This window comes from Pseudorasbora parva, chromosome 24, assembly GCF_024679245.1.
Source record: "Pseudorasbora parva isolate DD20220531a chromosome 24, ASM2467924v1, whole genome shotgun sequence".
Classification (NCBI taxonomy): domain Eukaryota; kingdom Metazoa; phylum Chordata; class Actinopteri; order Cypriniformes; family Gobionidae; genus Pseudorasbora; species Pseudorasbora parva.
Window position 1 is genome coordinate 20,387,884 of NC_090195.1, and position 17,622 is coordinate 20,405,505.

Genomic DNA, 17,622 nt, shown 5'->3' on the forward strand with positions numbered 1-17,622 from the left:
GAGTATTATTAAGAAAAGGTTGAAGGAAAGATGGCAAAAGCAATGGGATCAGGAGAAGAAAGGTCGATGGTTTTACAGGATTCAAAGGAAAGTAGAGAGATGAGAAGTGCAGGGGAAAACAGAAGAGATAATAATATGGATGAGATTTGGAGTCTAAATAGCATACTTTATAAAATGAATAAACATGATACAGGAAAGTGTGAATTGTGTGGGCAAGAAGAAACAGTGGAGCATGTTATGTTACTGTCAGAAATATGAGACTGAAAGAAGGGTTTTAATACAAAATTTAGAAAGAATCAAAATGCGATTTATATTGGGAGATATTTTACAAAATAACTCAGGAAATGAATGTAATTATTTTATTTTTCAATATCTGAAAGTGGCTAATTTATGGAATAGAATATAAAAAGGAGAACGTGTCATTTTGTTCCACACTCCATACCAGTCGGTGGCAGTAATACACCATTTCGTTGTTTGTCAACCGCCAATAAAATTGAAGAAGAAGAAGAAGAACCAGTTGGCGCCAATGTTTGTTGTTATTTCTGTATAAACCAAGCGGCAACCTCCCGCGATTTCTCTTGAAGCCAATACGGAAGTAATGTAAACTGCAATTCCTCAACTGGCCACTAGGGACAGGCTCCAGAAGGGAGCAGAATCTCATTGAGCCCCATGTTAAAATTCTCAACTTTAAAGCAGAAAAAAACATGTTTACAGCCTGGTACAAATTGTGGTTTTGGCTTATAAGGCTAATTTTGATCTTCATGACAACTCTGAGGGGGGTGAATTTTTTTATAACTCATTCGTTTACGTTATATAAAGCCTTAAGGTTCTGCATAATTAAGGGCGTGGTTACAAGTGGATAGCCATTTATCCGCCGTCTATAGTTATTGCGTCACCTCAGCTCCGCGCACATCCCGCCTTTTTGCCCATTTTCTGTTATCCGGGAGTGACACGCGATGACTCGCTCACAAGATGGCAACGCCCAGCTCGCCCCTACTTTCAGCTTCAGAACGGCTTATCAGAATCCTATGGGTGACGTCACGGACGCTACGTCCATATTTTTTTACAGTCTATGGTATAAACAAACATGAAGATGGAGTGCGCATCTCATGAGATCTCTAGCTCAACTGAAAAACCTAATTCAGATGAAGTCGAAAGTGTTGTTCAATCATGGATGATCGACTATTATTTCGCGACACTATGTCGGCACTTCAAAGCAAGATCTGCGTCGGAGTTTCATAAAGCTTTAAAAATATTTGAAGGTAACGTTAATATGTTTTGATTCTGCTAACTTAAGGGACCTCAAAAATTAATTCTAACGTTAGATGCTTTTATTGTTTAGTCTGTCTTACTTATTAGAAATGGCATTAGTTTTGCATTCTCATATGTTGTATTGTGCTTTCCGCAGCTTTGGTGGATGAGCTCGAGTCATGTTCCCACAGGTCAGCTCTTCCCTCTCAGAGGACGATCTGCTGCCTCCTTGCCAGAGTAATAGACGGGGAAAACCTGGGTAATGACAACATTATTAATTGGTCATGTGTACTTCTATATGCCATAAAATATTATGCTTTGGCTTAAAGGTTTTTTTTACAAGAAATATACTGAGTCATTCACAGTCAATAGCAATAATAACTTACCTGGACATTGTAACTTACAGCTATAATGTAAATCCAGGATGGGTTCTCATGGTCATGGAAAATAATGGAAATTTGAATATTTAATGTCCTTTTTGTCTAGAGCAGGGGTTTTCAATAATTTAGATTCAACGGACCCCCAAATGTGATCATCCCTCATTTAAAATGTTTTAAAGGCAACTATATATATATATATATATATATATATATATATATATTTAGTACTGTACTGTTGGAGGTATTTTTAAAACATTTTCACACGTGTGTGTGTATATATATATATATATATATATATATATATATATATATATATATATATATACATATATATATATATATAATATATAAGACAATTTAGTGACTGTTTCATCAGCTGGTCTGTAACTTTCACATTTACCCATTCATCTGTTGTGTTTTTAAGATGTTCATTATGATCGCATGACTCAAATCACTCCTTTGATGTCAGCTCTGCCGATTTGGGAATCATTAAAGGAAGCTTCAGATACAGCTTTGCATGACAAGATCAAGACGCTACTGATTGTTCAGGTATGTATGTTTGAGAGTGACAGTTGTTTATCACTGTGAAGCTGCATTTAAACAATCTATATTGTGTAAAGCTCTTTAATGAAGGTGAATTGACTTAGCTTTAACATTGTATGGTTTTAATAGGTCTAAAGTCAGCATGAAACAGAATTTTTGATCATATTTTCTTCACTGTTTGGACATGTATATATCAGAGTGGGATAGCTTCTTGGAACAAGTAATATTTAGGGCGAGTCTTGATTTTGTATATAAGGAAATTATTGTATTTATATGTTAAAAATAAGGATAAATAATAAATCTTTAGATGACTATAAAAAAAAAAATAACTTCTAGATTATGATGCTTAAATGTCTTTGAAAAAGAAACGAAATAACCGTCTCAAATAACCCAGTCAATGATATCGGGCATTGTATTTGATCTGAAACTGAATACACCACCCCGCAGAACTTTGCTAGAGAATTAAAGGTAGGGTTGGTAAGAATTGGTTAAAAAACTTTTTTTCCAAATTGGTTTAAACGTTCTTTATATATCCATACATAATTAAAATGTAAGTACTCTAAAAAGGAAACTATAAAAATTGAGTGTCTGTAGACCTTTCACGACTGTTTTAAAGACAGCTCATTATTTCCATTCATTCCATTCACCTCTCCCTTCTGGGCTCTTTCCAAAGCCACGCCCCCAAAATACATGAACGCGCTACACCGACCGCGCCCAGCTGGAAGACGCATTATTTACCTGAGAGGAGCGATGTGCATGTAGTGACATCATGTCAGAATCACATGTAATATAAAAATATAACTTTATCAGTATGAATATAAACAAATAAGATGTCTTTTAGTACTCGCTATCAAGCTAGAATAGCGGTACTGGTAAAGTTTAAAATATATTTTTGTTTAATTCGGTAACCAGCTAGTTATATTTATAAGGCAAAACTAAAAACGGGTAGCATTGATAAAACATTTTTCCAATAACATCAGTTATACTGTGATGAAGTCCTTTAAGACCTTTAAGTCCATCAGTTCTCGACATCGTTGGAAAGCCACGCTGATATTTACTCACGTTTGATTTCTTTGTTTATCCAAAGACTTTTTGTGCATTGCCTTTACATTTAGGCCTACTGTCTTCCTTTTTTTGCATTTTTTGCCTTCGCTGACTGCAAAACCCGGCACCATGCATTTTGAATGCTTTTGCTCTTCCTAGGGCCGGGGTGCGCGCATGTCTGGGCAGATCCTGTAGCGAAAGCGGTGGTCGCCATGGTAGCGAGAGAGCGTGACAGTCGCCTAAGCCAATCACTTGCTTGGTCCCGAACGAAAATAATGAGCGGTGTTTATTGCAGATTAAAAAGTCTAGAGTCACTTGATTTTTATACTCTCTTTTTTAGAGTACTTACATTTTAATTATTTATTGCTATATAAAGAAAGTTTAAACAAATTTGGACAAAAGTATTTTAGATAATTCTTACCTATCCTACCTTTAATAAACTCAATCAAACCCATCCTATATGAGATTAATCAGATATATGCCTATTACAATTTACATCTGCCCAAAATGACCAAATGCGCAAGTGAACTTGGCCATGCTAGTTTTTTACAGGCTATGGTTTGAAAGGTAAACTCATTTTGAATGCTCTTCCCTTAACAACAAAGCTAATGCACGGGCAACGAAACCACAGATCATTTACAACATTATAATCGTGTTATTATAAGTCTATGTAGCCTACATGACAGATTGGCGCTGCACATAATTTTATTTTTCATGATCAAGTGAGTACAGCATCACTGCACGAATCGATGAGAAACAACTTTAAAACAGATCTACTGTATTCATGTCCTCATATAGTGACATGGCAGATGCTAATAAGACAGAGAGTGTTGTGTGTGCGCATGCGAGCTGCAAATTAAACCACACATCTGCACCATTCATTCACACCGAGACACGGAATATGCAGGATTTATATTTAAATAGTATTTAGCCGTTTAATATTCACAGATAAACACGGAAGCAACTGAACGCAAATATATTCAAACTGAATATAATCGGTACTACAAAAATGCTGGTAGCATCACATTTTTTTAATTTCAGTACCGACTTGGTACTGAAGCACCAATGCTTGTAACAGCCCTACTGCAATATTCTATAAAAATAATAAAACATGAATTGTTCATTTTAATTTCATGGTGACTTGAAGTAATACAAATTTAAATGAGTGTTTTCATTGTGTGTCCAAGTCTGTCGCTGTGTGTATAAAGAAAGGAAATACGCAGTTGGCAAAGGAAACCCTGCAGTGGCTGGAAAAAAACACTGAAATACCCGAGGTGTGAATTTACCTGTTACAGTTTAACATGCTTTTTCTTACAGTGCAGCAAAGTAGCATCGTTTTGTGTCTGTTTCAGAAACTACAAGGAAAGCTTACTGCCATTGTGAGTAAGAAAGAAACATATGATCCGCTTCTGATGAACCTAACCTTCAACCAGCTGTTGGAGAACATTGACATATTCCTCGATGCATTCAGCCTGGAAGGTTCCTCCATTTTCTTACTTGAAGTATGGGGCCTTTTTTATTATGCATACAAAAGTTTTCACCTTCTGATAAACCGTTTGATTTGTGTGCTATCCTGTGGGAAAGGTACTTCCAGTGCTAATGGGCTTCATTGACTGGTTACCGTATATACTAGGAATTTGCCTAATGATCTCTTAGAATTGTATTTTCATTCATAAGTGTATTGAAATATTGCTGTTAACTTCACCCTCAATAACAACCGAAAAAAAGTAGCGATTTGGTGGCAACATATTGAATATGCAGTCATGTTGCTACTAATGGGTTACTTTGACTGTGATTTATAGACCATGTATTTTGCTGCTTATAATAAGAAATGTGAATTCATCACCAGTTTGTGTGTGTGTTTGTTTTAGGCAGCATCAAAAGTAGTTCAAGCACGTCATGAGAGATCAGAGAAAACTTTATCTGAAGAGGACAGAAGTGAGAGGATCCCATCCAGCCCAGAGTCAATTCAGTCAGAAGAGTAAAATCATTTTTTTAATCTACAACATTTTATTTATTTCATTGTATTTATTTTCTGTGTAAATATGAAATAACATTTTCTTAAATAACATTAAATTCTGGTCATTTATATAATTAATACACATTTTTTCTAAAGTAAATTCCTTAATTGTAGAGACTTGGTGTTTTTTTTTTTAAATTTTAATTTAATGTGCATTCCAACTGAAAATGTATGTTTAGTTATAGTTTTATTTATTTATTTGGTGCTGGTGTTTCCATACAGAAATGAGAAACGGATGGATCCACTGGTGCTGAATATCAGGTGAGGGCCTTGAATGTTATTTTAACAGCAGTATACATTACAATATATGAACAGGGCGGTTCACATCTGTTTACAGGCCTGTTCCCACCAAGAACAATAACTATAATCATATAGCAGGGTCCCCGCGGAGTCTTAAAAAGTATTCAATTTCAAAATCAACATATAAGGCCTTAAAAAGTCTTAAATTCGCGGAAGCATTGCGTTCTAGGTCTTAAATAATGTTAAACAGGTCTTAATTTTCCTACGTCCATGTAACGCTACCTCATTGAAATGCTCTCGCCTCCCGCACAGCACGCGCGTGTGTGTTTGTTCCGTGGTGTTTGTAGTTATTTCTTTTGTAGACCAACTATTGTTCGCTCTATTACAACTACACATTAGACAAGCATGCCACTTATATTGCAGCCAATCAGCTTTCGTGTTATGCTGATATTACCCCACAGGTGCATAAAACAGATTTTATTCTTCAGTTGAGTCGTGATTCGTGAACGCGAAGGCGAATCTTTCTCACCATCTTGCTCAATAACCAAATAAAAGTATAATATACCCGATTGCACTAAAATAGTTAATAACAGTGATGTAAACTCCGAACTCCAATGTCAGGCTGCGTGTGTTGCTGCCTGTCAGCGCTCGCGCGAGTGTATTGAATGTGTTATTTCTATGCTCATTAGCCTAACGTTACTCTTGAACGATCAAATATAAACATTATGCATATGTCTATATCCTAATTTGAGTTAAAGGTCCCATTCTTCACGTTTTCGGAGCTTTGATTATGTTTACAGTGTGCAATGTAACATGAGTTCATGTTTCGCGTGTAAAATAACACAGTCATTTTCACGCAATTTACTTATCTGTACAGCGCTGTTTCCTCTGTCCTAAAAACGGCCTGATGATTTCCTTGTTCTATGAACTCCCTCCTTCAGAAATATGTAACGAGTTCTGATTGGGCCAGCGCTTCCCGTGTTGTGATTGGACAGCAGCTTAGCACACTTTGCCCGGAAAGGTCCCGCCTCTTACCATAACGGGGAGATGCAAGCGCTGAATGCACGCTCTTCTCCACGTGGGAGAGCAACAAGACCCTTTTTAGCCTAGTTTCAAATCGGTTCTTTGTGTTACCACAGCCAAAGCACCAGCTCCGAACCAGGAAAAGTGGTTCTTAAGTAGCGCCAAAACATTGCTGGGCTAGAAGTAAGAACTGATTACGTCAGGCGCTGGGGGTGGGTCAACAAGATGAACACAAACTTGAGATCCACCATTTTTTAAACAGCAGCTAATGGAGCTAAAAGCTGCTGCTCGTTTGTAATCACCATCTATACAAATTACTGCAAACTGCATGAATGTGTTGGATTCGCTGTGTTTTGATGCCAATGATATACGATGTCATATAAAGCCATGTGAATCAATAGTAAGGCAAGCGTTCGGCATTGTTGATGGAAGACTTGCTCGAGATGCATCGGCGCTGTGCAGCCTGATCTCCGTGACATCAAAAGTACAGCGAGAGCAAACACTCCTTATGCTTTTGATTCACTCACGCGGTTTTTGATATCATATGCGGGTTGGTCTGCGCAGCATCGATGCATTAGATAGAACATGCCTGGTGTGTGTTTGTGTTTACTGCTGCCCCGCTAACAGTAGAGTCCTGCAATGGGTTGGGTACCCGCGGGCATAAAAGTGTTTAAAACGGGTGGATTGTGACATTTATAAAATACACAGGGCGGGGATGCGGGTGGATAATTCTGTGCGGGCGGGTAGAAGTGCGGATAAAAAATATGTGCAGTATTTCTGTGGCGAGGTGGACGAGCGAGCGAGACCGGGGTGTGATGGCGAATGAGCATCACCTGCGAGCCACACCGATCTCATGTTCTCTCATGAGGGAGCTCGGAGGCATATAAGGACGAGCGACACCAATAAAGGACGAGAGATCACCAGACCTGGATTTGACGTTGAGCTGTATTTGTTTTATCATGTGTGTAGGCGTACGTGGCAGTTGTATTATTATTGTATGTATGATTCCAAGTAAAGAATATGCTTACACTGTAAGTGACAAACAGGAGAAGGAAAAAAAAGTGACCAATAATTTTCAAGTGGCGCTGGCATCGATGACACGGCCACCTTATTTTCTATCACTCATTCTAATTGTAGATTGTTTTATACAAATTACTTTAATAATTGAATACAAATTAAAAAATATTAAATTGTATATTCTGTATGTCTCACAGACCCAAAAGGAGACTTCTTTCCAAACAAACTCATGACCCGTGGAAACCAGAAACGGCAAAGAAAGAGCGAACCACATGCAAGAGAACCTCCATTTGCAGTAAGTTCTCATCCAGTGGATTTTGTTTGTGGATTAATTGATTATTTTGTAATTCTGTATGTTGTTAAAGGTAATTAACAACATACAGGTGAGGCTAATTTTCATGTTCTATCTATGTTGTTTTTCCATGAGGAAAATAGACAGAACTTAACATACTGTAGATCTTTTCAATGCAGAAGTTCATGTTCATCATTTTCACAGATGATCGTATGTTCTTTATAACATCAATAGTAATTTCTCTTTTTGTGTTCTGTAGAAATAACATCATATGGGTTTGGAGCAATTAATTCAAATGAAAAATCTCTAACCATTAATACACTCATTTTGTCCACACAGAGGTTTCTAGGAGAAGTAGTAGCCCTTCGGAATTACAAAGCAGTATTAGTGTTACCAGCAAAACCAGGAAGGTGAGTTATCGTCTGTGTGTGTGTGTGTATGGGGCTGGTCCTTACTTTCTTACTTACGACTTGTTTTTTTGTACCTTTACACGCCAGTGGGGGGGAAATCTTGAAAATCAGTGTGTGGGGGGGGGGGGGGGGTTAACAGCTTCTCTTGAAGTTTTCACTAAGGCACTAACGGATGTTTTTTGGGAGGGGATTAGAGCTTTAACTTTAAAGCTGTCATGAACTGGCTTTTTAATTTTTTTTATACTGTTGTCTGAGGTCAACTAATGATGTTCATGTAGTTTTTACATTCAAAAACATCATAACTAATAAGTAATAGGCTATTTTCTACACTGGTTTTGAGGCTCTCTCCAAAACGCTGGGTTTTGATGGGTGTGACGCACTGGAGACTTAGAAGTAAACGCCCACAGCTAGGATTGGATAAGATTTGCATATTTAATGAGCTTAAGTTCACATGACGGAGGGGAGAGAATGAGGGAGAAGCGGCAACCGGAATGATTTTCTCGATCACAGGGCTCGTAAACGTCTTTATCAAACAAACACAATGTTTTATTTCTCATTGACCCGTGACTGTTTGGACTATTACTTTTATATTAAACATAGCCCGCAAGATCGGACGATATAAGCACAAACTGCGTGCACATACATGTTCGAAGTGTGTGCCGCCCTTCAACTCGAGAGACGGAATATAAATGAGATTCATAGGCCTGCCGGGCTTTGCGAGTCCAGCATGCTAAATGTATACTCTGTTAGGCACGTACACATAAGCAAAACGATCTATAACAATGCAGTACTATTACATATAAAAACACGTTTTACTCACATGTGTTGCACCATTCCTGTCAGATCCAAATCCAGCATCGACCGGAGATTTGTTTACAAACAATTTCGCAGAGCGTTTATTAGGTATGGCTTAAGTCATTTTAGAATACAAGAGCCAACATGTTTCGACTCACAATAGTCTTCATCAGGGCAAAGCAACGTTGTTTTAAAAAAATAAATAAATGACTTAAGCCATACCTAAAGGCTTTTTAATTATTTCCTTACTTTATTTACATCTGACTGAGTGCCTTAGACCTGCCTTTTTTTGTCATTGGATTTTTCCCTTTCCCCAGAGCACCTATTACAGACTACTTATCTTTCGTTTACATCTGACTGAGTGCCTTGGACCTGCCTTTTTTGATATTCTTATATTACCGTGACCTTTTATATATCAAAAGCTCAAGGAAAAGTTGATTCCTCAATTCAATCGCATGCTCAGTATCAGCTGCTCGTGAGTTCATCAGTTCTCTTAGCAAAACATGTCTCAGTTCAGTGAACTGTTGGAGTTACAAGATATAATTCAATATATTAGTTTATTTCTAGTCGGAGGGAGTGTCATTCATATCAGAAAGTGAGTAACTAAAGTAACTTGTGGGATCGGCGCTGATTTAAGACGCGAACTGTTTAGAACGATTCAGTCTGTTTGTTCTGCCCCTTTCAAGCAAGCTTCGCTCAGCGTCTTAAACTGAAGAAAGGGTCAATTACAAATATATTCTTGTAAGTAGTGACTTATCCACTTTTTGACTGTTTAAACAAATTTCTGATTAAATTGAAAGTTTCTTAGAGAGACAGTATTGTCTAGATAACGCAAGATGCTAGTACAGTAACAATAGGAAACTCATACAAAATTAAATAAATAGTGTGTCTAATGACAAAGGTTAATATTATTTTGTACGGTGCAGCTGTACTAAATTAAACCACAACACAACAAAATCGCCACAACACAACGGAATTAAACCACAACACAACGGAAATGCTCCCGACCACGAGGGGGCTCTGAGTGCAATTTAGTTTGTTTTCCTTGCCATTGCTCAATAGATTGGCCGGTCTTACAAATATATAAACACTACTATCATTTTAAGTGTGTAACCATTAAATATCGACATGAAATATCAATTCAAAATCATCTACATGCATTATAGCTGCATATTTATACTCGCAAATGCTTTTACACGCTGTCACTGCGCTTGATGCCCAAGGGAACGTCTGCCAATTCAACCATGCAGTTGAAACATAATTTTTATGAATAAAAATTACTTTTAACATTTAAAAACAGACATGTTAAAATTCCACAGCTTTGTTGTATTCAAAAAAACTTACTCAAAAATGCACAACATTAAAATTTGGACATTTAAACATTTGAAATTTGAATTCATAAAATTATACATTTCCCACTTGGTTGAATTGGCAGATGTTCTCTTGGGCATCAAGCCCCGTGATCGCGAGTAAAAATGTTCACGTGATTTTGAATTGATATTTCATGTCAATATTTAATGGTTACACACTTAAACTGATCGTAGTGTTTACATATTTGTAAGACTGGCCAATTTTTAGAGCAATGGCAAGGAAAACTAACTTTTTTGCACTCCGAGAGCCCCTCAAGGTCGGGAGCATTTCCGTTGTGTTGTGGTTTAATTCCGTTGTGTTGGGGCGATTTCGTTGTGTTGTGGTTTAATTTAGTATGGCTGCACTACTGGGCCACCTTAATTTTGTATTACAAAATACAGCCATAGATACGCATATCATACTATGTTAGTTTAGTTGATGTTTAGTTGCTAATGTCCCCTTCTCCAACGTATAAGTTAAACCAATAGTCATTTGACAAGGCTTCTATTCATTTTGTTATATATATATATATATATATATATATATATATATATATATATATATATATATATATATATATATATATATATATATATATATATATAAAATAGTTTTTTGAGAACTGAAGTAAATGTTTTTATATGCTTGTTTCAGAGTACATCACAGTCACTGCGTAGCCTACAGTGTGACTAACGTTATATAAACATGCAATATCGTTGATGAAAAAAGACGAGTGTAAAATATAGTTTAAAAAAATTAAAACTTGAACAAAAACCACTGGTTTTGGTCTTGTCGGAGGAAAGAAGAGCGTTCGTGCTTGCGGTTGCCAGATTTCAGTCATTTAAATCCCCCAATCAGAGCTTTTCTGTGAAGAAAACACGTATACAGGTCCTTCTAAAAAAACAGCGTATTGTGATAAAGTTCATTATTTTCCATAATGTAATGATAAAAATTAAGCTTTCATATATTTTAGATTCATTGCACACCAACAGAAATATTTCAGGTATTTTATTGTTTTAATACTGATGATTTTGGCATACAGCTCATGAAAACCCAAAATGCCTATCTCAAAAAATTAGCATATCATGAAAAGGTTCTCTAAACGAGCTATTAACCTAATCATCTGAATCAACTAATTAACTCTAAACACCTGCAAAAGATTCCTGAGGCTTTTAAAAACTCCCAGCCTGGTTCATTACTCAAAACCGCAATCATGGGTAAGACTGCCGACCTGACTGCTGTCCAGAAGGCCATCATTGACTCCCTCAAGACACAGAAAGAAATTTCTGAACGAATAGGCTGTTCCCAGAGTGCTGTATCAAGGCACCTCAGTGGGAAGTCTGGAAGGAAAAAGTGTGGCAAAAAACGTTGCACAACGAGAGGAGGTGACTGGACCCTGAGGAAGATTGTGGAGAAGGACCAATTCCAGACCTTGGGGGACCTGCGGAAGCAGTGGACTGAGTCTGGAGTAGAAACATCCAGAGCCACCGTGCACAGGCGTGTGCAGGAAATGGGCTACAGGTGCCGCATTCCCCAGGTCAAGCCACTTTTGGGCTACAGAGAAGCAGCACTGGACTGTTGCTCAGTAGTCCAAAGTACTTTTTACGGATAAAAGCAAATTTTGCATGTCATTCGGAAATCAAGGTGCCAGAGTCTGGAGGAAGACTGGGGAGAAGGAAATGACAAAATGCCTGAAGACCAGTGTCAAGTACCCACAGTCAGTGATGGTCTGGGGCAGTGGTGGAATGTAACAAAGTACAAATACTTCGTTACTTTACTTAAGTACATTTTTCACGTATCTGTACTTTACTTAAGTAGAATAAATAGTGCATACTTTTTACTTTTACTTCGTTACATTTTGCAGCAATTATTATACTTTCTACTCCACTACATTTCTACAAAGTTTCGTTACATTTTCATTACATTTTCTGATCAGTTTCAGGGCTCGAGATTAAGGCTTGCCCGGATAATAATATATAATGTACGTTATAGGCTAATGAATTGACGGTTGCGCTGTTGAGGCTCGCGCAGCCTCTCGAGGAGAAATGGAAACAAATCAGCCCCGCTCACACAAAGAAACTCAGTAACATACTGCATTAAAAATTCTAAATGTTTAGTTTTTATATTTTATAACAGTTAAAAAAACATCACATGACACGACCAACGAGTGTGTTTTTCCTGAATACCATCACGACAGAAAATGTGACACTGATTTCATTTGACAGTTCCATAAACAATTAATTAACATCAAGTCACTTACATTTTATTGATTGCTTTATTGCTTTTGTTCTATTTCAGCAGCGAAAATATTTCCAAGATCAGATTTCCACATCCGAACCATAACGTATTGCACAGCAACTGCGTTACTGAATCAAAGATTCAATGCCCTATTCATAAACGACTGCCTCATTTATGAACGAATCAGCCGTTTGAACGAATCGACTCAATGACTCTCTCATAAGGATTCACCTGCCGGCATCTACTGGTGGTTTAGTTAACTTTTTTTAGTTTAAACAATCTCATAGCATTATTTAGTGCAGTTATTTAGTGCAGTTGTAATTTTTCAGTGTTAATTATTTAATTTGATTGGTAACAACCCTATTGTATCTTATTCTAATTATTTTATTAATCAAATTTAAGAATATAAAGGGAAAGCTGAAGCAAAGCCTATATTTAATAAGATTAGGGAAAAATGTCCTTTATAAAAGGTAAAAATATCATAAATATGAAGATTTAAATACATCAAAGCTGATGAGAATGTTGCTTCAGAAAAATGACATTTAACTTTGCAGATAACCAGAATTGTAAGTCAAAATGTAAACTAGGCAACAGATGGTAAGAACAATTAGCCTACATTAACCCAAAACTAACTAAATTAAAATGCCACCGCTCATACTGTTTTATTCTTTTTAATGATTAGAGTTAGATATTAAGAGAATACATTTTTATGCAAGTACTTTTACTTTTAATACTTAAAGTAAATTTAATATCAGGTACTTTTTACTTAGTAGGGTTGACATTGTAGTACTTTTACTAAAGTAAATATATTTCTGGTTACTTGTACTTTTACTTTAGTACTGAGATTCAGTACTTCCTCCACCACTGGTCTGGGGTGCCATGTCAGCTGCTGGTGTTGGTCCACTGTGTTTTATCAAGGGCAGGGTCAATGCAGCGAGCTATCAGGAGATTTTGGAGCACTTCATGCTTCTATCTGCTGAAAAGCTTTATGGAGATAATTTGGTTTTTCAGCACGACCTGGCACCTGCTTACAGTGCCAAAACCACTGGTAAATGGTTTACTGACCATGGTATTACTGTGCTCAATTGGCCTGCCAACTCTCCTGACCTGAACCCCATAGAGAATCTATGGGATATTATGAAGAGAAAGTTGAGAGACGCAAGACCCAACACTCTGGATGAGCTTAAGGCCGCTATCGAAGCATCCTGGGTCTCCATAACACCTCAGCAGTGCCACAGGCTGATCGCCTCCATGCCACGCCACATTCAAGCAGTCATTTCTGCTAAATCAATTTCTGTATGTGAAAATCATCAGTATTAAAACAATAAAAGACCTGAAATATTTCAGTTGGTGTGCAATGAATCTAAAATATATGAAAGTTTAATTTGTATCATTACATTATGGAAAATAATGAACTTTATCACAATATGCTAATTTTTTGAGAAGGACCTGTACTATCCGATGTTTTACCTAAGGATGTTCAATCTGGCAACCATATGCACGTGAGCTCTCTCTTCTCTGCTGTGGGCGCGGATGATCTGAAAACACCAATAAAGCTGCATTTTATTGATGTTCTGCTTAAAGTGTTATTCAGTCGGTCCGTGTTCTGTCAGGATGGTCAGGACTCATGAGCCGCTTCGCTGAACAACTGAACTGCTGTGTCCCGTTAAGCTGCTGAAATAAGCCAATCAGAGCATAGCTCAACATTAATATTCATGACTCTTCCATATAAGGTAAAAACAGAGCATTACATATAGGGACATTTCCTAGGGTTGTAAATGGATCTGGTAGGGTTGTGCCGCTGACCGACATCACGATGGAGCGCCGCCATCGTGATGCCACCTATATATACACCCCCTTTATATATATATATATATATATATATATACAGTCTTGTTCAAAATAATAGCAGTACAATGTGACTAACCAGAATAATCAAGGTTTTTAGTATATTTTTTATTGCTACGTGGCAAACAAGTTACCAGTAGGTTCAGTAGATTGTCAGAAAACAAACAAGACCCAGCATTCATGATATGCACGCTCTTAAGGCTGTGCAATTGGGCAATTAGTTGAAAGGGGTGTGTTCAAAAAAATAGCAGTGTCTACCTTTGACTGTACAAACTCAAAACTATTTTGTACAAACATTTTTTTTTCCTGGGATTTAGCAATCCTGTGAATCACTAAACTAATATTTAGTTGTATGACCACAGTTTTTTAAAACTGCTTGACATCTGTGTGGCATGGAGTCAACCAACTTGTGGCACCTCTCAGCTGTTATTCCACTCCATGATTCTTTAACAACATTCCACAATTCATTCACATTTCTTGGTTTTGCTTCAGAAACAGCATTTTTGATATCACGCCACAAGTTCTCAATTGGATTAAGGTCTGGAGATTGGGCTGGCCACTCCATAACATTAATTTTGTTGGTTTGGAACCAAGACTTTGCCCGTTTACTAGTGTGTTTTGGGTCATTGTCTTGTTGAAACAACCGTTTCAAGGGCATGTCCTCTTCAGCATAGGGCAACATGACCTCTTCAAGTATTTTAACATATGCAAACTGATCCATGATCCCTGGTATGCGATAAATAGGCCCAACACCATAGTAGGAGAAACATGCCCATATCCTGATGCTTGCACCTCCATGCTTCACTGTCTTCACTGTGTACTGTGGCTTGAATTCAGAGTTTGGGGGTCGTCTCACAAACTGCCTGTGGCCCTTTGACCCAAAAAGAACAATTTTACTCTCATCAGTCCACAAAATGTTCCTCCATTTCTCTTTAGGCCAGTTGATGTGTTCTTTGGCAAATTGTAACCTCTTCTGCACATGCCTTTTTTTTAACAGAGGGACTTTGCGGGGGATTCTTGAAAATAGATTAGCTTCAAACAGACGTCTTCTAACTGTCACAGTACTTACAGGTAACTCCAGACTGTCTTTGATCATCCTGGAGGTGATCATTGGCTGAGCCTTTGCCATTCTGGTTATTCTTCTATCCATTTTGATGGTTGTCTTCCGTTTTCTTCCACGTCTCTCTGGTTTTGCTCTCCATTTTAAGGCATTGGAGATCATTTTAGCTGAACAGCCTATCATTTTTTGCACCTCTTTATAGGTTTTCCCCTCTCTAATCAACTTTTTAATCAAAGTACGCTGTTCTTCTGAACAATGTCTTGAACGACCCATTTTCCTCAGCTTTCAAATGCATGTTCAACAAGTGTTGGCTTCATCCTTAAATAGGGGCCACCTGATTCACACCTGTTTCTTCACAAAATTCATGACCTCAGTGATTGAATGCCACACTGCTATTTTTTTGAACACACCCCTTTCAACTAATTCAACTAATTGCCCAATTGCACAGCCTTAAGAGCGTGCATATCATGAATGCTGGGTCTCATTTGTTTTCTGAGAATCTACTGAACCTACTGGTAACTTGTTTGCCACGTAGCAATAAAAAAATATATGAAAAACCTTGATTATTCTGGTTAGTCACGTTGTACTGCTATTATTTTGAACAAGACTGTATATGTATATATGTATATGTATATATATATATATATATATATATATATATATATATATATATATATAAACACCCCGTCTCTCTATATAATTAATATAATTCATGATTGTGTCCCACTTGTTGTTGATTCTTCACAAAAAATTACAGTTTTATATCTTTATGTTTGAAGCACTGTAGATATCAAAGAACAATTTTATATAGTTTCAACTCATTCTAGGGCACCTTTAACTGTAATAGCTCCGTGTTACAAGCACCAATCCGTTTCAGGTTTTTTTCTGTAGACTGTACTCACAAAGGTATAACGATCAAGATTAACTTAAATTCCCCTGAGTTCTCCTTTAAGGCTAGGTTTAGGTACTTCTGATGGTTAGGGTAACCATTATACCAATGAATGTCCTAACATAAAGTCGTGTGTGTAGCGCATATAATGGAACATATGAACAGCATCAAAAAACAAAACAAACATTTTTCTTCAGAAATGGACTGTGGAAGAAGATCGGAAGCTGAAAGCGGGTGTGAGGAAGCACGGGGAAGGCAACTGGAGAAGGATCCTGAATGATTTTGAGTTTAACAACCGCACCGGTGTTAATCTTAAGGACAGATGGAGAACCCTGAAGAGTAAGGGAGAGGACTTCTGAGCTTTTACTGGGTTTTTTATTTTACTATTTTAGGACCCTTTAGAATTTGAAGTTTTTATTATTTAAGCTGTTCTGATTTCAAATTCAGCAGTGCCTTTTTTGTAAATTAAAAGTTAGAAAATACCATTTGGCAGAGCAGTATTGGTGATGAATGGTATAATAACTTTCAAAGTGTACTGATGCTGTTTGTTCAAATTGTAAGGCCAACATTTGTCCAGTAGAGGATGCAAGTAGGACAAATGAAAGAATTGTTTTGCCTTTAATTCTGTTCCTGGATTTTTTACAGAAAAAAAAAGTTTTTTGAACATTATTGTACATTAAAAAAAAACTAAAGAGCTTTTACTAAATGTTTTTAAATGCGTGATGTTTTCTTTTGATGTGTGTAATAAAACAAATTGATTTTTTGTGGATTTTAACAAGGAGTTTGAAGAAGCATCTTTATAGACGATTCAAATGAAAACAAAGCTGTGCACTTGAGGGCAGGAGCAGTGCTGTAGTTGCTGTACTTTCCTCCATGTTCCTCTGCAGCGAGGACTTCCCACCGCCTGCCAGTGTAGTAGCTGATCCCTGCCAAGACAAGAAGCGTCGGTAACACTTTAGAAAACTGTTCCGTCATGAATGAATAACTACAGAGGAACAAATGAGTAGTGCAAGATAATGTATAATTAATTCTTAAGTGAAGGTCATGGTAGCCCATAGTAATGACTGAAGTCATTGCTTCTGATGAATTTGGTAATACTTGATCCTGGCAACCCACTAGTAATGACTCTTCACGTTACAGTTCAAATACGTTTCTATTTCTAGTAACACTGGAGTCATTACTAGCTAAAACCTCAACAGCTTACAATGACTTCGGTGATTAC

General features: G+C 37.2%; 2 protein-coding genes across 4 annotated transcripts in view; one reads left to right on the forward strand and one right to left on the reverse strand.

Moving 5' to 3' along the window:
- terf1 (telomeric repeat binding factor (NIMA-interacting) 1) lies at positions 1–17,089 on the forward strand. Its single transcript, XM_067434627.1, has 11 exons — positions 1–544; positions 1,076–1,262; positions 1,409–1,510; positions 2,056–2,180; positions 4,406–4,492; positions 4,571–4,720; positions 5,090–5,199; positions 5,461–5,499; positions 7,716–7,813; positions 8,150–8,220; positions 16,598–17,089. Exons 2-11 carry the CDS (start codon positions 1,088–1,090, stop codon positions 16,757–16,759), a joined length of 1,119 nt encoding a protein of 372 aa, XP_067290728.1. The 5' UTR covers positions 1–544; positions 1,076–1,087; the 3' UTR covers positions 16,760–17,089.
- LOC137063483 (somatomedin-B and thrombospondin type-1 domain-containing protein) overlaps positions 17,003–17,622 on the reverse strand; it is a 14,573-nt gene continuing 13,953 nt past the window's right edge. For all 3 annotated transcript variants that reach the window (XM_067434630.1, XM_067434628.1, XM_067434629.1), the window contains exon 5: positions 17,003–17,326. In XM_067434630.1, coding sequence (XP_067290731.1) covers positions 17,209–17,326 — 118 coding nt within the window. In that variant the 3' untranslated portion in view covers positions 17,003–17,208. The remainder of the gene's footprint in view (positions 17,327–17,622) is intronic.